This window comes from Sapajus apella, unplaced genomic scaffold (assembly GCF_009761245.1).
Source record: "Sapajus apella isolate SASKATOON/1434 unplaced genomic scaffold, GSC_monkey_1.0 scaffold12, whole genome shotgun sequence".
Taxonomy (NCBI): Eukaryota; Metazoa; Chordata; class Mammalia; order Primates; family Cebidae; genus Sapajus; species Sapajus apella.
Window position 1 is genome coordinate 30509406 of NW_022436952.1, and position 18924 is coordinate 30528329.

At 51.9% G+C, this 18924-nt stretch overlaps 1 protein-coding gene and 1 pseudogene across 2 annotated transcripts in view; both read right to left on the minus strand.

The window, feature by feature from the left end:
* Nucleotides 1-18924, minus strand: part of MYO19 (myosin XIX) — a 46362-nt gene that overhangs the window by 5922 nt on the left and 21516 nt on the right. The window contains 17 exon segments of the mRNA XM_032280749.1: nucleotides 1959-2088; nucleotides 2198-2364; nucleotides 4203-4306; nucleotides 5036-5106; nucleotides 5654-5761; nucleotides 6776-6928; nucleotides 7273-7449; nucleotides 7711-7824; nucleotides 8122-8243; nucleotides 9491-9564; nucleotides 11139-11310; nucleotides 11748-11838; nucleotides 13593-13669; nucleotides 13812-13908; nucleotides 14610-14712; nucleotides 15280-15349; nucleotides 16286-16418. Of these exon segments, the coding sequence (XP_032136640.1) occupies nucleotides 1959-2088; nucleotides 2198-2364; nucleotides 4203-4306; nucleotides 5036-5106; nucleotides 5654-5761; nucleotides 6776-6928; nucleotides 7273-7449; nucleotides 7711-7824; nucleotides 8122-8243; nucleotides 9491-9564; nucleotides 11139-11310; nucleotides 11748-11838; nucleotides 13593-13669; nucleotides 13812-13908; nucleotides 14610-14712; nucleotides 15280-15349; nucleotides 16286-16418 (1963 nt within the window).
* LOC116553344 lies at nucleotides 17945-18577 on the minus strand (annotated as a pseudogene). Its single transcript, XR_004269716.1, has one exon. The product of XR_004269716.1 is annotated as a barrier-to-autointegration factor pseudogene (transcript).

Here is an 18924-nt window from a genome sequence, read left to right on the forward strand (position 1 = left end):
AAAAAAAAAAAAAAAAAAAAAAAAAAAAAAAAAAAGTAAAAAAAAAATTTTTTTTTTAAATCCTCGGTTAAATTTGTTTGCTTTATGCATTCCTGATCTCATCTCACACTACTACATACCCAAAAACTGATACAATTAATAAAATGATGGTAATTTTATTCCCTTCTCTACAATTTCAGCATATTCTTTGTTTCGTTTTGTTCTTTTTTGAGACAGGGTCTCACTGTTGCCCAGGCTGGAGTGAAATGGCATGAACAGTTTACTGGCGTAAACCACTGTGCCCAGCCTATGTTTTTAATTATTTTTTTTTAAGACAAGTTTTGATCTTGTTGCCCAGGCTGGAGTGCAATGGCACGATCTTGGCTCACCATAACCTCTGCCTCCTGGGTTCAAGCAATTCTCCTGACTCAGCCTCCCGAGTAGCTGGGACTACAGGCATGCACCATCATGCCCGGCCAATTTTTTGTATTTTTACTAGAGACAGGGTTTCTCCATGTTGGTCAGGCTGGTCTCGAACTCCTGACCTAAGGTAATCCGCCTGCCTCAGCCTCCCAAAATGCTGGGATTTCAGACATAAGCCACCGCACCTGGCCATTTTTTAAAATTATATTTATTTATTTATTTGAGATGGAGTTTTGCTCGTTGCCCAGGCTGGAGTGCAATGGCATGGTCTCAGCTCACTGTAACCTCTGTCTCTCGAGTTGCTGGGATTATATGCATATGTCACCATGACCAGCTATTTTTTGTATTATTAGTAGAGATGGGGTTTCTCCATGTTGGTGAGGCTAGTCTCGAACTCCTGACCTCATGTGATCCGCCCGCCATGGCCTCCCAAAGTGCTGGGATTACAGGCGTGAGCCACAGCGCCTGGCCCATTTTAATTTATTTTTTGACATAGTCTTGCTGTGTCATCCAGGCTGGAGTGCAGTGGTGCAATCTCAACTCACTGCAACCTCTGCCTCCTGGGTTGAGGTGATTCTCCTGCCTCAGCCTCCTGAGTAGCTGGGATTATAGGTGCGTACTACCACATCCAGCTAGTTTTTTGTATTTTTAGTAGAGACAGGATTTTGCCATGTTGACCAGGCGGGTCTCGAACTCCTGACCTCAGGTGATCTGCCCGCCTTGGCCTCCCAAAGTGCTGGGATTACAGCCGTGAGCCGCCATGGCAGCCTTTTTTTTTTTTTTTTTTTTTTGGTAGAAATGAGCCTCCCCCTGTTGCCTAGGCTCGTCTCGAATTCCTGGGCTCAAGTGATCCTCCCACCTCGGCCTCCCAAAGTGCTGGGATTAACTACTACACCCAGCTTCCTTATACAATTTTTTAAATGCCTACACACACAGAAACACACCTTACAAGGATGGCATCACCCTTAATATGTGGTTTGGCATCTAGGCATAAATATCATTTTGGAAGTGGTTCTCCATTAACTTTATAATATTCTTCAAAAACACTTAGCTGCATCATAGGGACGGTCCATAATTTGGCCATGACTTCACCATTGTTAGATATTTGGGTTCTAACACTTTTTCAAAATAAGACTGTTATGAACATGTTGGCTAAAGCATCTTTTAATTTGATGAACTCCTTTGGTTTTAACCTTCTCTTTAAATTCATCCCAGCCCTAGAGCCCAGTAGGTAATGGTTTGAGTTGTCATAAAGGGGAAAAAAAAAGTTGACCTAAACAGCTGTCAGGGTCTGAGAAAGAGGAACTAAAGACAACTTTTAGCCTCCACTTCTTAAAGAGCACCTTTGTGGAGTAACTTGGTTTCTGTTGAACTGGAGAGACATGATGGCTGAGGGAGACAAGGAATTTGAATCCCAGCGCACCATAAGGATGTGTCATCTCTTCAGGCTGAGACAGTCAGCTTCAGGAGATGGGGACTCAACGAGCCATGTTTCAAAGGAAACCACCATCCTGTGGGGTGTGTGTACAGTGCTGACGGGCGGCCTGCCCACCTACCTGCCTGGATGAGTACGGCGGCCCGCCGCTGCCGCTCCTGCTTCCGCTGCCGGTGTCTCCTCCAGCCACTCTGGATGCAGCGGGCACACTGCTCCAGCACCTGGGCACGCCCACATTCCAGAAGCTCCAGCTAGGAGAAAGGGCATCCACTGAGGGCAGCCTCTCTTCCCCCTGCCCTGTCCTGCTGAGGAGAGCACAGAGCTGGCCTCTGTAAACTCCTCATCCTCAAACAAGCTCACCATGGAGTCAGTCATGAACACCTTGGTCCTGCCACAGTGCACTGGGGTTGGCATGGCCTCGGCCAAGTCACCAGGTGTGGCTTTGGTCTGAGTTAGGAACGGCAGAGTGTGAAGAATGTCCTGGAGAAGAGGTTCAAGTGTGGCTTCCTTGGCATGTGGACACCATTCTGTGGGAGGAAGATGGCCCCATCAGTGCGTGGTCATCTCTACAAGCCTCTGTGGCCTGAAGAAACTGGCTTGGCCTCCCTAGCACTCTACAGGTCTCTTTCCTGCTGTTCTTGCTCTAGCCCTTTCTTCCTCATTTGTCTTTTGGAGGAAGCCACAAGCAGCCCCTCTATTGTCCCTCAGGGCCCTGGCTGTTCTGTGGAGCCTTGGAATACCCACTTGGGTGTGTCCTCAGGCGTCCCACAGCCTCTACTGCCTTTGGGAAGGCTGGCGGAGGGTACCTGACACCTGGAAGGGTGACTCCCTCCAAGCTTGAATCCCAGGCTGCTCAGCCAGCATTTGTTTCCAAGGCCCCAAGACACGCATCATGAGAGCCAAACAGGACAGCTGGGTCACTCGCTCAGCCCCAGCCCCTCACTCCCCACCACGTATGGGAAAGGGAGATCCAATCTCAGCCCTTAGTTTGGGAATTTTCTATTGCAAATAAAAAGAATAAATAATTCATCTGAAAGTGAATTAAAAAACCCCAGCCCTGCGAAGGTCCCGTGTCCCACTGCCTGCCCTCCCACAGCTTGCAGGGCTGACTCCTGGAAAGGAGGATTTACCTGAGGGCTCTGACCACCTTAGCTGCCCAGTGCCTCTCTGGAGACAAAGGCTGCCAAAGGAGACACCACTGATGAGAAACAGCAGCAAAATCAATCAGGGGCCAGAAGAGCTTTGGGCAAGAGACATGGAACAGGACAGCAAATCATGGAGAAGGAGAAGAAAGGAGAAAGAGTGAAAGGAAAGTGAAAACTGCCCAGGATGGGAGGAGACAAAGCAATATTTCCTAAACAGCCTGTGAGGGGCCCAGGATAAGGCTGGGTATGAGGGGCAGCGGTGCTGGGCTGGGGTCCTGCCGAGGCAGGGCTCCCTGGCAGCCTGTCCTTGGCCTGTTCTCCCTCTGCCTGTGTCTGGGCCCTGTGGTCCCCATGGCCTCAGTTATATCTACATGCTGACAACCCCCACATGAGGGCCACAGCCCAGATCTTTCCCTTGAGACTAAAGCCTGCCCAAGTGCCTTGCAGACTTCTCCGCTGGACCTGCAGGTCAAGCCACCCACTCCAGGGCTCTTCAGCCTCCCTGAACCTCTCTTCCTCTTGCTTTTCCCCACTGCCCAGGCTAAGTTAATTTATCCTTTCCTCTCCCTCTATATCTAGTCAAGCCCCTACCCAAGACTGAGCAGTTTCTTCCAAACATTTCCTGACTGCCCACATTTCTCATTTCCCTCTATGGGGGCAACTTTGCAGTCTCACCCTCACAGCCCTCCATGGGGCCCCCAGAGTGGTCTCCAGAAAGCATAAAGCTGATAGAGTCATTTGCTCCCTCCCCTGCAGTGCCTGCTCACCTGCCCAGAAAATAAAGTCCAGATTCCTTGACGGGGCCTACCTGCCACTCCAGCCTCACCTCCCCCAGATCTCTGCCTCAATGAGCCAGGAACATGGAATGGCCTGGAGTTCCTCATACCCACACTACTGCTTCAAGCCTTTGCTCAGATTACACCTGTCATGTGGAACACCCATCACCTGGCTAATCCAATTTATTCTCACATACTACCTCCTCCAGGAAGCCTTCCCTGATTCATACCTCCCCCAGCACATCCACAGCACCCTGTTCATAGTTCTGCCTTTCCACTTTTCATGCCATTTGTCTTTTTTGAACCTGTTTCCCCCACTGAACCAAAACCAGGGCTGTGTTTTATTCACCAGTAAGCCCCAGCCTCTAGCCCTGACATAGGGCACAGGGTAGATGCTCAGTACACTGTGGCTGAACAAATGACTAACACATGGGTCTCACTCACCAGGGAGCCCTTTGGCAGGATATGGGCTGTGGGGGCCAGAGGATGTGCGAGGACGAAGCCTTCTCAGTAACTTGTATCGTTCTACAAAGTTTTGGTGAGAGACCCTGGAAGCCAAAGCAGGCAGGAGAGAATGACTTCATTGTGAGCCAGGTACATGGCTCGAGGATCAACAGAAGTTCTTCTGTTTAATCTGCTCAACAACACAGCAAGGTGCTGCCCTCCCTGAGTATCCCCATTGAATGTGAATGTGGTTCTGGAACAATTTCTAAAGTCATTTAGTCAGAAGCCCATAAAGACCCATTTTAAATAGGTCTGCTCTCCCTGCTGCCTTGGTCTACCAACACAAAGCAACTAGTAGGGAATTTGCGGGCTGCCTCCCTCCAAAGGGGCTGATAGGCCCCTCCCCAAACAACTGGACCACTCCTATGACGAAGACATGCTTGGCCATATCTCCCCTCTGACCCCACAGTCTCCTCCACTTCCTTTCCATCGCGCTGCTCCCCATCAAGGCAACACTTCTCAAACAGCTGATAGCACCTGATATCTGTACTTCCTCCCAATTGCCTGTCAGCCCTCCTGAGTCTGGCTTCTGTCCCCAACACTGTACCAATGTGGCTTTTGTCACAGCCATCAGCTGGGCACAAAACAGCGCACAATAAGTGAATGGATAAATGAATGAGTGCTGCTCCCTAGTTCCCGGTTGACTTCTACAGGCCAGCCTCTTTCTCTTCATCTCCATGTCTTGCTCTGGGTTGAACAGGCTCTTGCCCGGCGAGTGTCCCCAGCCCCAGCCCACACTGGCCCTGCCCTGTGCCATGATTGAGCCCACTCACCGGATGGGGAAGCCAGCAGCACTGATGTGGATGGTCTCCACGAGGCCACAGGCCTCCAGCTGGCTCAGGACCTGCAAGGGGGGGGGGGACAGGGTAGGCACCTGCAGCATGGGCCAGCAGGCCAGAAATGCCATGCCTCTCAGCCCTTCTTCTTAGGCCCTGGCCAGTGCCGAGCTGCTGCAGATTCTCCCAATGCTTGGCTAATGGGGGTATCTCTTTGGGGCAGTGAGAAATCAAGGGACCTTGAAAAATCATCTCCTTGCTAGAAAGCGCCCTGGTGGTTCCAAGTTCCCCACTGTGTCGGGACTGTAAGGTGATGCAGACTTTCACCTAATCACAAGAGAAACCCATTCCTCTGGGTAGCTTCGGTTTCTCATCTGGGCACATGGCTCAGAGAACAAGATGTAATGGAACTTGCCTCCCTGGCTGGGCCACTGTGCACGGACCACACAACCGGCCCTGCCACACCAAGGGAGACGGGCCTGATCTCATGTCAGGTCTGGCTGGAGAGACCACCTCTGTTCACTCCATTTGGAGTAGATGTCCTGCCCTTCATCTCTCCAGGGCCTTGGCCAGATGGGGCTTGGTGCAAAGCGGCTTTGGCCCAGTGTTAATTACCTCCTCCTGGACAAAGGTCTGCGCCCGGCCCTGGCTGTTGGGCTTGATGCAGCGAATGTAGTGGGGTGTGGTACTGTGTAGGACCTGTAGGAGCTGCTCCAGGGAGGCCTGCAGATGAGAGACCTTGGGGTTAGGCAGGGAGAGAGGTTGCCCTGGGCCATCAGCTGGGCTCTGGTTAGTAACTACCTCAAATGCTTCCAGCGGGCCCTTCCAGTATCCTGAGACCAGGAATCTCCTATGCAGGGATGACTGCACTGCAGACTCTCAATGAGCCGGCTCAGAGCACATTCCTCTCCCGCTTCCATGCGTGCTTCTTACCTCTGCCTCCAGGGACCCTCCTAAACCTGTGACCCTCCCTGACTGGTCTCCCTGAATGCAATCTCCTCCTCCTTCCCTTCCCTACTTCTCCCCAGAGCAATCTTCTTAAACAAGAACAATCTCAAAACTCCCTGCCATTCATCCATGCAACAACTGTTATTATTCAGCTCATCCTGTGTGCTGGAGGCTGTGCCACAGGCTGCCTGCTGCTGTGTCAGAGCTCAGTCCAATGAGCTACACATGGATGAACACCCTTGGGGGTGTGTCTGAGGCTGGGTAGGAATGTGTGAATCAAACCTGGTTGCGAGGGTGCCTCCTTAAGGAGGTGGGGATAGAAGTCTGAAGAATGAGAAAGACTAAACTAGGAAAAGGTGTGTGGAAGATGGGAGTGAGTTGGAGCTGATGGGGCAGTGGTCAAGAGTATCCCAGGAAGATGAGGCAGTACATGCAAGGGCTGAGGGGACCGTAGAAAGCAGACGACATGAGAGGAGTAAGTGAGGGTAGGGCTTGAGCATGAAGCTAGAGAGCAGGGTATGAGCCAGGTCAAAGAGGCTCATGTAGCTGATCCTCTCATGAGTGCCCCATCAGAAGGCCCCTAGGCTTCCCATCATATTATATAGCTGATAGCCTATTTGTCTACTTCTGCTCTGTCTTCCACACTGAAGTATAAACTCCATGGGGACTGGGACCACATCTACTTGCCACCGCTCCCCAGCAAACAGCACCAATCCTGGCAGGTGCTCAATAAATATTTGTGAAACTGCAGAGTAAACCAAGCACCTCCCGTCAGCACATCAGACCCACCTTGAACTTGGACACCACGGTCAATACAGGGGCCCTGCTCTGGCCAGAGAGTTCCTCCTGGGTCTTCTCTTTGGGGTTAGTAGGAAACAGCCCCAAGAGCAGGGGGTCCTGGGATTGCTGCAGGAGCCCAGTCAGCTCAGGTGGGATGGGGTCCTATTGGGAAACAGCAAGGGCAGCAGGTGAGGGCAGGTGGAGCTTCTGCCCAGGGCCATCCACTGCCCACCCAAGCCACAGATGACAGGGCTTCCAGGTAGGACAGGGCCCGAGCCCGAGAAAAGGTCTTCTGGACGACCAAAGACCTGGAGACCCTGTCTAACATGGGTTATCTCCAGGCAGGTCATGCTTGATTGGTGGAGACCTCGCCCAAGAAGGTGATACTGGATTCTGGGAAGAGGTCAGGAGAGAAGGGACTCACGATGGGAAATGACTATGTCAGCATAGCAAAGGTCCAGCATCTCATTTCTCACAAGCCCCACAGGGCATGGCCCAGCCCATACCTTGTTCTTCTCCACCAGGCCCCCTGTGTGGTACCGCACAGGTCCTGCATAATGCACCACGATGAAGCTGGGTTCCCGGCTGAGCTTATTGTGGCCCAGGCAGGGGCTGCCTGCCAGGGCAGTCTCAATGCGTGTCTGGAGCTGGGCTGCGCTGCTTGGTCGATTGAGGCGGCATTCCTGTGGGACGGGAGCAGGGGGTCAGCCACCGAAATTAGAGTGTCTCACCACAACCCTCACCGTCCCCACCCTGTGGCCCACATAGCAGCAGACATCACACAGGCAGCATAGTGTCCCCAACAGGGAGGAAATATAGCAGTTAGCAGATCTATTTGGCAGATTGGGAAGAGAGAGGCATAGAGAGGGAACAGGATAATCATCAAGGCCCCAGAAAACCCAAAGGCCAACTCTGGTGCTCAGCTCATTAGCTGACCTCCCCACCTCATTTATGAGGGAGCAGATGCTGATGGGGCTCCCCTCAATGAGATCCAAACAAGGCTGGTTGTCCTGGTAGCTGATAAATGACCACTCCAGATCCTCAGCTGCATATTCCTCCTAAAGAACAAGGTGGGGTGGGGTGGGGTGGGGTAGGAGAAGGCAGATGTGGTCTGAGGTCCAGAGGGGTCATCCATGGCTGGCCTCGGTACCACAGCGTATTCCAGAACAGCATCAAAGAAGAAACAGAAGTATATCAAAACGTTACATTGTACTCTGTATGTGCAATTATTATTTGTCAATTAAAAATAAGAAGAAACAAAAGGCTTCTGATCAGAACCAGGGCTGGGACTGGAAGGTCAGGAAGGGATTCAGGATCCAAAAGAAGGACCCACCTCTGCTCACCCCATCCCTTACCTGCTGGGCCCTTAGGTAGTGAGCCACAAAGTGCTGCTGCAGTTTCTCATTGGCGTAGTTGATACATAACTGTTCCAGACTGTTGTCGGGAAATGACTCAAATCCATACACATCCAGCAGGCCTGGGAGGATGGCAGAGAACCCATGGGGCCACTGCAGGGAGCAGATGGGGGATAGGGGACCACAGGAACCCAGGGTGGCTGGGCCCCTGCCAATGCCTTATACTTGTCAGCCTGGGGATGAGGCTGAGTGAGCATGACATCCGCGGTAGGCAGAACATACGTTCCCCAGCCTCTACCCAAGGTGGCTCCCATCTCTACTCCACTCCCCTGGAGAGCTCAGAGCAAGCAAGAAACCCAAATGAGGCGTGAAGACAGCCCCGGGCATCAGGCCCATTTTTGATTCTGAATTCTCTGGTCCTGACAGGCCCCTCCTGTGAGGAAACCAGGTCCCAGGGAACATTTTCTGTGTTAAATCTAGTTTGGAGGGCATTGGTTTCCACCTATGGCTACAATTCCACCATTCCATGAGCAAATGCCTTTAAGCTTTATTTCCTCCTATACCTGACCGTCCCACCTAGAGTTACAATGGTGTTGACCTCCCTCAGTTCTGTCCCCCCCTTTTTTTTTTTTTTGAAGATGGAGTTTCGCTCTTGTTACCCAGGCTGGAGTGCAATGGCGCGATCTCGGCTCACCGCAACCTCCGCCTCCTGGGTTCAGGCAATTCTCCTGCCTCAGCCTCCTGAGTAGCTGGGATTATAGGCACGCGCCACCATGCCCAGCTAATTGTTTGTATTTTTAGTAGAGACGGGGTTTCACCATGTTGACCAGGATGGTCTCGATCTCTTGACCTCCTGATCCACCCGCCTCGGCCTACCAAAGCGCTGGGATTACAGGCGTGAGCCACTGCGCCCGGCCCTGGCTAATTTTTTCTGAGATGGGATCTTGCTATATTGCCCAGGCTGGTCTCCAACTCCTGGCCTCCAGTGATCCTCCAGCTTTGGCATCCCAAAATGGTGGGATTACAGGTGTGAGCCACTGTGCTAGCCTCCAAGTCCCTTCTAATCCAGCTCTTTCCCCCATTCCCCACTACTCTCCTGCAATTAGAGTTGGGTCTCCGGGGAGAAAAAGGGCTCCTTCAGACAAGGCAACGTTAAGTTTGTCTGGAGAGTTACAGACTGCTCAGATGTGGGTACTGGAAAGCAGAGATCTTGCCCTACACTGGCAGGCAGATGGAAGAAGAGACATGAGTACAAAGAAGGGAAAGGAGCTGCCCAGAGCCACACGGTGGACCCAGGGCTCCTGCCACTCCATCCAAGGCTTTATTGCCCTTTGTCTGGAATGCTCCCAGCACAGTGAGCCCTTGCTACCTATGAAAGCGGTCCATGAGTTGGTGTCTGCACAGATGCTGCTGTTGATCACTGATACCAGCCAGTCAAACAGCCTGTTGGGGGAAGAGAGTGGACTCTGGTGAGAGAGGGTCAGGCTGAGTCAAAGGGGTGGTAAAATTGCTCCCCCATGGGGTGCTATGCCCTGGGGGGCCTTATATTCTGAGTCTGACAGGTCAAAGCCAAATCCTCTCCTCCTGCTTCCAGCCCATCACTTCTTGACCTACTACAGATGTAGGCTATGGACCTGCATGTTCCCAGGTACACACAAACCTGGCATGTCCTTCCGGGAAGACTGAGCACAGGACCAGCTCAACTCCTAGGCTGGGCAGGGAATGGATTTTCCAAGTCACATGGCTCGAGACCTAGCTAGTGTCTTAGGAAGGGGCAGATGGGCCTGGGTATGGTTTGTAAATAACTGAGTTCATTGAACACCCCTGCAAAACTCTACCTGTGGAGCACAGAGCTCAAGGCCCTAGCATACCCCCTGACGCAGTCCTGCACAAGTGGGCCCCAAGTCCGGAGGTCAAAAATGGCATCCTCCACTCTAGAAACAGGCACAGCCCAGAGAATAAGAGGCTACCACACAACACGCTGACAGGTACAACACTATACAGGGGTTTCTTCCTCACAATTTTTCTTATAGTAATTGTTCTGCAACTTTTTTTCACTTCAGTAAATAAACTGGCTCTTTTTGCAACAGGGGCTGTGCAAATGTCTTGTGGTCAGAAGCTCACTCTATTTGTGTTCATCACATTTACCTGCTCATCTTGTAGTGACTTGTAGGCAAAGGCTGAACTCAAATTGTGACTGATATTAGCTTTGAGGCAGTCTCTTGCTGAAATGGACTCAGTTTGGGCCCAGATGACTCAAGCCATTTTCAACTCAGAGGATCTTGTTCCCTCAGCAGAGCTTCTCAGGCTCTTGTGGTATTCATGAAAAGCAGGGGACCCTCTCCCCAGAAAGCTACCCAAGGTCCCATGTGCACATGCATACACATACCACCATTCTGGCTCATAGTTTCAGAGAATTCTGGGCCCCTTGAAGCCCTTACGAGGCCCGCGAAGAATCTCAGAATTCAAGGTGAGAAATCATCCTTAACCACATGGCCAGAGGGTGGAGGTACCCATGTAACCTACCAGAAAAGGCCAGGACCCCACCTCCACCACTGTGCTACATGCTGTGGGCTGAGCCTCTGGCTTTACCACAATCTATCAAACTCCCAGGTGACATACAAGGGCACAGGGAGACAGATGGGCCCGTTCACCCAAAGATCTGAAGCTGGAACTGCAAGGGCTCCAGATCACCTTTGGGGCCTGCCTCGCCAGCAGAGGGCTGAGCAGGGTTTTTTCATCTTGCTGAGGCTAGAGCAGGCTCCTGAACTTTAATAATGAGCTGAATCCTGGCCAGGAATGTAGCAACTTTCCCACTCATAAAGAGGCCACAGGCGCTGCTTGGGGAAAACCTGGGAGCCATGCTCTGCTGTGTCCAGGGGTTTGAGGAACAGGGAGAGGAGCCAGTCTGTCTTATTCCCCACCCTGGGCCTGTGCCCATTGTGTGATGTTGTCTGGTCCAACCCTGAACAGGAAGAGCACTTGTTGGGAGGGCAGAGGCCAGAATAACTGCTCACCTCGCGTAGATCAGTTTGGCCAGGCAGTCTCTGCGGGTGTCACATTCGGCTCGGGGGCAGGGCTTTTGGAACACCTGCTGCTGCCTGCCTGCCCTGATGGTTCTAATCTGCACTGTCTTCAGCAGCACATCCTCTTGAAGCCCCAGCAGCGAGGCTGCCGTCCTGACAGAGCCTAGGAGGGGCAAATTCTCCTTAGGCAAATCAGTCTCCATCCAGTCCTCTTCATGAGGCACTGTGAAGTCATCACAGCGGGACCATGACTTGGCGAACTGGACAGAAGAAACCTAAGTGAAGTGACTCACCAAAGGACTCCATAAGTGGCAGTCAAAACTCAAACCCAACACTTTCATGTACCAGTTCATGCTGCCACATATGGGACAAATCACTTTACAAACCTCTAACTCATTTTCTCATCTTTAAAGATGGGGACGATACCGTCTGCCTCACCAGAGATGAGTGAGGAGTAAATGATCCAGGGCCGGGCCCTATGGTGGGTGGCTTAAGGGCATTAGATTCCAATTTTCTCACCATCTGGCCTTTCACCCAACCCCAGCAATGCTGGCTATCTTCCTAATGGGGCCTGCCCTATCCCACACCCTTGCCCCTCACACTTGGCATCATCCATTGGCTGGCAGGGCTGGGCTTCATCCTCGGAGGCAGCAAACTGGATATTGCCAAGGTGCAGCAGTCCAGCCAGGACCTGGGGGGGAAGAAAAGGATGGTCGTGAGCAGGAGAGGGTGTGAGGTGGGCCAACTCTGGGAAGGACTGTTCTCCTGCCGAGTACAATCACAACAACATTAGGACAGCTCCTGATCATGGTCCAAGTGTGCCCATCTCTGCCAGGCACAATTCTATACAAGTTACGTGCATCGCGTCATTGCATCTTTTTAACAACCTGTAAGGTAGGTACTACGCCACTGCCTATTACAGGTGAGACTGAGGACACATGCTTCCTGAGGGGAACGACGGATGAGAATCCAGGCTGACTTCAGATGCCTCCTGGGGCAGCCTGTGGGGCCCTCATGCCTGCCCACCCTCTACCTCTCTGCCCCCTGCTCTCTAGGAATGGACTGGTAGCCGGGTCAGGGCTGCTTCTGTGTGCCTGATGGAGGCTTGGCTCTACTTCCTTGAGCCCATTCACACTGCCTGGCTTCTTAGAGCCCAGCCTGCTGGAGGAACTGTGACTTTGATCTCTGTCCAGTGGGTGCCCCTTTCTTTGCCTTTGCACTCAGTGTTCACACAGATGAGCCCCCAGGGGCTATAGACAGAAGCTCCCCTTGCCCCACCAAGGCCCAGCAACTTCAAAACCCTCAGACCCAGCTGGGCATGGTGGCTCTGAGCATTCTGGGAGGTCGAGGCGGATGGATCACCTGAAGTCAGAAGTTCAAACCAGCCTGGCCAACATGGTGAAACCCCGTCTCTACTAAAAATACCAAAAACAAACAAAACAAACAAAACACCAACCTTCAGACCCGACACAGGGACCCCACCCGCCATTCCCATATGGTCCCAGGCAGGACACCTCCACGTGCTACTGGTCTTCCAGCCACAACTTGCTCCAGAAGACTGCCATGCCCACTGGGCAGAAGGACTGTGGCAGGTCATGCCACCCCTGAAGCACTCCTGCATTGACTCCTAATGTTGTTCATTTATCCTGGGCTTGTCCCCAGGTGCTGTCCTTCTGTCAGGCTCTTACCTGGCAGTGCCTGAGCAGCCCCCATCTGGAGGTGAGGGTCACTTACTGCTGTATTGCTACCTCCCCGTCTTGACTACCAGCCCATCCTATCTATCCCCGTCCTGCTGCTCTAGAGGGTGAGGAAGATGAGAGGAAGCAGTCAGCTCTATCAGCAAAGACAGAAGGGAGGCCTCCCTAATGGGGCTGAGGGGAGCCCAGCTCACTTGGGTCAGCCTCATGTTCCAGAGGACGACAGGGCACGGGTAGGGGGAAGACAGAGAGGGTGGGAATTTGGAATCACTATGTCTGGTACTCTGTATCACTTAGTGGTATCTGATCTTGGGCACGTCACTTTACCTCTCTGGTTTTCTCAGGCATAAAGGAAAATAATCACACACAGAGGACTGTTGAGAAAAACCAAGTGAGCTGAGAGGCGTGAGCCTGACTTGTAAGTTTTAATGTGCTCAACAAGTGAGTGGCCTCACTCATTCTCTCATCTGCTAATCACAGGATCTTGCTTTTGCCCCTATGGATCACTTACTGCATCCTGTACTCTAGTGCTGTGTATGCAGCACTGTTCCTTATGCCCCGTCCACCCCACCACCTGGTCTCCAGACTCAGCAGCGCAGAGAGGTGGCTGACTCCTTGCAGACAGCACAGAGGGGCCCAAAGTCCTAGATGCTCAGGGAAAGACCAACTCCAAGTCCAGGGCAGGGCTCTATGAAAGGGGCTGCCCATCATCCCTGCCAAACGTAAGTGGTGCAGCTTTTCTTCTGACCTTAAAGATGTTGTTCTGGGTAGGGGTATCAATACCCAAATGGAGCATGGCCTCTCTGGTCACCTCAAAACAATCCTCTGAAAAAGAATCCAAGTCACAGCCCACTGTCAGAGCCAGAGGTCGGCAGCCGCAGCAGCAAGGGGCGAGGGAGGCAGGCTCCGTGCAGAGTAGGTGGGTGATGCTAGGCCAGCACAAGATGCTGGGTGGGGCTCCCCCTACCTTCTAAGCTCTTCTCTGGGTTGGGCAGCCAGGAGAAGGCAGCTCCCTCAGGGAGGTGCCACTGGAGCCTCTCGTCTTCACTGGCTCCTTTGCAAATCTGTGGAGAAGGGTGGGTGCGAGGCTGGGTAGGAGATTCGAGAAAAGCCCAGGCCTGGATAGGCGTGGGGTTGGGATAAGAGTGAGAGATGGTAGCAACATCACAAGGCTCAGAGGTCCCTGCAGAGCCCAGGACAGGTACACGGGTGAAAGATGCCATAAACATAGCCTGGATGTCTCCAACCTGACGCAAAAGAAGCCTGCTCTGGGGAAACCTGCAGTCTGTGAAGAAAGGACAAGTCCTGCCTGGGGAGACCCTTGTCTTGACTTGGGAGGCATCACCTAAGGATGCTCTGATTCTGAGAGCAAGTGAGACACCCTATCTGTGCCTTGGGGGACTCCCAGTCTGATGGAAGAGGCACAACTCTAGGGAAGCCCTTATTCTGTTAGAGATAGATGCCATTCTAGGAGAGCCCATAGAATAAGGGTGACACAGCTTCCAACGTAGAGATATAGTCCCAGCCTCCAGGACCTTCTGGTCTGATGGAGAAGGTAAAACATACCCCCAGGCCACACTGTGCTGGGAGCCAAGGCCCAGTGTGAGGTAGAAGTGATGCCCATGATGTCTGCAGGAAAGTGGTGGCTCCATCAAAAGCTAGGTGAAGAAACCAGGCATGGACATTCTGGGGGGTTGGGGGTTGAAAGACACGGACTCACCCCTGCCCTGCATCTGGGGGGCTGTGGGTCCCGTTTGGCACAAACCTGATAGAATATGTGGAAGTTCCTCTCACTGAAAGCCTGGCAGACCACTCGAGTTTTCTCTAGGAGGTAGGTCTGGACTGCTGCTCCAACCATCTGCTGAGTCCTGGGGCACACACGGGGCACATACGGGCAGAGCCCATTAGTTGCCCATTCATTCAATAGCCACGTCTGGCAATTTGGGTGTGCCAGATTGCCTGCCACCTAGCAACAAACTGCCAAGCTCTTCTCCTTAGCCAACGGGCACTGAGGGCTGGGGACCACTCAGAATGTCCTTGTGTGTCCTGGAATATTCCCCTGCATCTAGCTCAGGTGGGCAGGGCCAAGGCCTCTGCACATCACTTTGCCCCACCCCAAGACAGGAGTCGAAGTCCCAGCTTCAAGTTCAGGGATATGGCCCAAAGAGGTGGCAATTTACCTAGAAGTCCCTGAGCAAGGGAAGAAGCCAGGAACACAGGCCTGAATAAGCGTACTGCCCTAGGGCTCCCCAAGGGGAGAGGAGCTATAGTTCTCCAGGTGTGAAGGTCACTCAGGATTCACACCTGAGGCAAAAACACACAGCAGGAAGAGCCGGGTTTTGCCCACAGGGGTGTCCTAGGCCAGATACTGCCCCAGCCACTTTCAACCTCCCCACTCTAGTCCTCCCACCAGCCAGGATGAAAGCAGCTGTTACCTGTTCAGCTGGAGCTGGATGAACTTCCCAAAGCGACTGCTGTTGTTATTCCTCAGCGTACACGCATTCCCTACAGATCACACCTATGTTTATTCCACTCCCCTGGGTGTGCAGAGTCCTCATAAGCCAAGGTGGCTGCAGGTCTCTGGGGGTCATGTCCCTATGGTCAGGTCACCTAAAGGCCCCTTTGTTGGTTTTCATATTACAAGGGGGCAGGACTAAGAAATGGGTCCTCTTTAGCAAGTGGGATTCAGGGGAGTTAGAAGAACTTCCTGGCAAGAAATTGGAATGAGCAAGCCTAGGTAGTCAGGGACTGTATTCTTTGAAGGGAAAGGTCAAAACCAATCAGCTATCATTATTGACTATAGACAGGAAGGCACATCTGGGTTCCAGTGCCAACACAAATACTAATTGCCTTGTATCCCTAGACAAGAGCCCTTCTTTGAACCATCAGGAAACTGGATAGAAAGAATTTGGGCCAGGCGCGGTGGCTAACAGTTGTAATCCCAGCACTTTGGGTGGCTGAGGTGGGGAGTTCGAAACTAGTGTGACCACCATGGAGAAACCCCGTCTCTACTAAAAATTAGTCGGGCATGGTGGTGCCTGTAGTCCCAGCTACTCGGGAGGCTGAGGCAGGAGAATCGCTTGAACCCGGGAGGCAGAGGTTGCAGATTGTGCCACTGGGCTAAAAGAGCAAATCTCCATCTCAAAAAAAAAAAAAAAAAGAAAGAATTTGACAAGCTAAGCCACCAGGTCTTTCTCCAGCACCACTGTTATGTGTGCCTAGGCTGAAAGAAGGAGAGGAGGACTGAATGACATTACCTCTGTTAGAAGGATGCTGAGTACTAGTACTAGGGAACATGTTGGGGATCTGAGGCAGTGAAGGATGCACTCATCCTCCAACCCCACCCAAGAGAGGATCTTAAAAAACTGCCCCTCTCCCTGGAAGGTGGAAAACCCCAGAGGAAATGGGACTGAGATACTGTGCAAAGGAGCTCGAGCTCACCAAAAGCTTCCATGACAGGGTTGGAGTTCAGGATCCTCTGTTCTATCCTCTCTGCAATCTTGTGGCTCTCCCAAGATGCGGGTGAGGTGGCCACCACAGCATAGAACTTCATTAGGCAGCGAGACGTCCATGTCTGTGGCAGAAACAGCCCTGTGGGAATTGTATCCACATTCCCACCCGCTTCTGAGCCTGCCTGAGAGAACAGTGCCCACCAGAGCTCTCTTCTCCACCAGTGTGTTGCTGACAAAACAGGTAAAGGCAGAATTCAACCCTAGCCTTAGGCAAGGCACTTCTTCTACCTGTGTTTGTAAAATGGGGGCGCACATCTGCTTCTCCTACCTCCAGCAGATACACAAAGAAACAAGGGGGCCAGGGGTAGAGAAGGAACAATCCCCCTGACCTGAGCAGGCTATGAGGCCTCTGTGAGGCCTCACCACTAATACTGATTACTCTATGGCAGGCATTGAACTATCAAGGCTTTCTGTATATGTTTTTTTGCAAACTCTGCAAAGGTGTGAATATACGATTGTTTATAAAATGGTGGCGAGGCACGGTGGCTCACACCTGTAACCCCAGCACTTTGGGAGGCCGAGGCGGACAAATCATGAAGTCAGGAGATCAAGACCATCCTGGCTAACATAGTGAAACCCTGTCTCTACTAAAAATACAAAACATTAGCTGGGCATGGTAGCACACACCTGTAATCCCAGCTACTCGGGAGGCTGAGGCACAAGAATTGCTTGAACCCGGGAGGCGGGGGTTGCAGTGAACTGAGATTGCATCACTGCACAGCAGCCTGCGTAACAGAGCGAGACTCAGTCTCCACAAAACAAAAAAGAAAAATAAAACAATGAGACCAAAGCACAGAAATTTTAAAATGTATTGAACATGGCCAGGTACAGCTGCTCATGCCTGTAATCCCAGCACTTTGGGAGGCTGAGATGGGTGGATCACGAGGTCAGGAGATTGAGACCATCCTGGCTAAAACGGTGAAGCCCCATCTCTACTAAAAATACAAAAAATGAGCCATGCATGGTGGCATGAGCCTGTAATTCCAGCTACTCAGGAGGCTGAGGCAGGAGAATCCCTAGAACCCGGGAGGCAGAGGTTGCAGTGGGCCAACATTGCACCACTGCACTCTAGCGTGGGTGACAGAGCAAGACTCCGTGTCGAAAAAAAAAAAAATTAATGAAGATCAGCGCATCTACTCAGTGACAGGGCTCCAATTTATACTCAAGCAGTCTAATGGTTTTTTTTTTTTTTTTTTTGAGATGGAGTCTTGCCCAGGCTGGAGTGCAGTGGTGCGATCTCAGCTCACTGCAACCTCTGCCTCCTGGATTCAAGAGATTCTCCTGCCTCAGCCTCCCGAGCAGCTGGAATCACAGGCCCACACCACCATGCCTAATTTTTTGTATCTTTTTCTTTTCCAGACAGAGTCTCCCTCTGTCACCAGGCTAGAGTGCAGTGGCGTAACCTCAGGTCACTGCAACCTCCGCCTTCCAGGTTCAGGTGATTCTCCTGCCTTAGCCTCCCGAGTAGTTGGGACTACAGGTATGTGCAACCATGACTAATTTTTTTTTTTTTTAAAGCCACTGACTTTATTGATCTAAAAAACTTTACAATGACAGTGGCTGTTCTGCCAAAAAAGGAGCCAAATGGCATCAAACGGACTGAAAGTGAGGATGGGGGTGAGGGATACGGCCAGGAATCCATCCAGGAGAGCCAGTAACTGTCACCAGGGTACTGGCAAGGGAAAAAAGAATAGGGAGGCATGCAAGAGCGAGAATCCAAAAAAGTTGAAATGGTTAGGGGAGAAAACTCCCAAAGACCCTGGAGTACGTCGGAGGTGAGTAGGACAATAGCAATCTTTTCCTTTGTAGCGGACAGGGGAGGAGTCCCTACTCGGCTGCAAACTCTGGATGAGGGCTGGGGATTGACAGCTTCCCAGAGAGCATCACAAGAAGGTGTCGCACCACCCTCGAAGGCATCCAAAGCAGTCCCGGGACTGCTTGGCGTTGGCGCCACAAGTGTCCTTCAGCCATTCCCGGAAGAGGTCTTCATCTTTCTTTAGCACCAAAAACTGGCGAAGGACAACATAGGCCTTGTCAAAGTCCCTTTCCTCCAGCTTCTTGCCCAGGACTTCACCAATCCCGGCCAGGCTCCCCACTGGCTTTTCCCCCATGGGCTCTGCCACGAAGTCTCGGTGGTTTTGGGAGGTTGTCATCTTGCTCAGGCTTAATCGGCAGCTTCAGTTCCCGTAACGGTTCCTACCGCCACCCGGCCGCTCCTGCCGATGACTGGCTAATTTTTGTATTTTTAGTAGAGATCGGGTTTCACCATGTTGGCCAGGATGATCTCGATCTCTTGACCTTGTGATCCACCCGCCTCGGCCTCCCAAAGTTTTGGGATTACAGGTGTAAGCCACTGCACCCAGACTAATTTTTTGTATCTTTAGTAGAGATGGGGTTTCACTGTGTTGGCCAGGTTGGTCTCGAACTCCTGACCTCATCGAACTCCTGACTTCATGATCCACCTGCCTTGGTCTTCCAAAGTGCTAGGATTGAGCCACTGTGCTCTACCCCAAGCAGTCTAATTTTAAACTTCATACTCTTTTGTTTTTAGTCAGCTGAAGTGAGGTA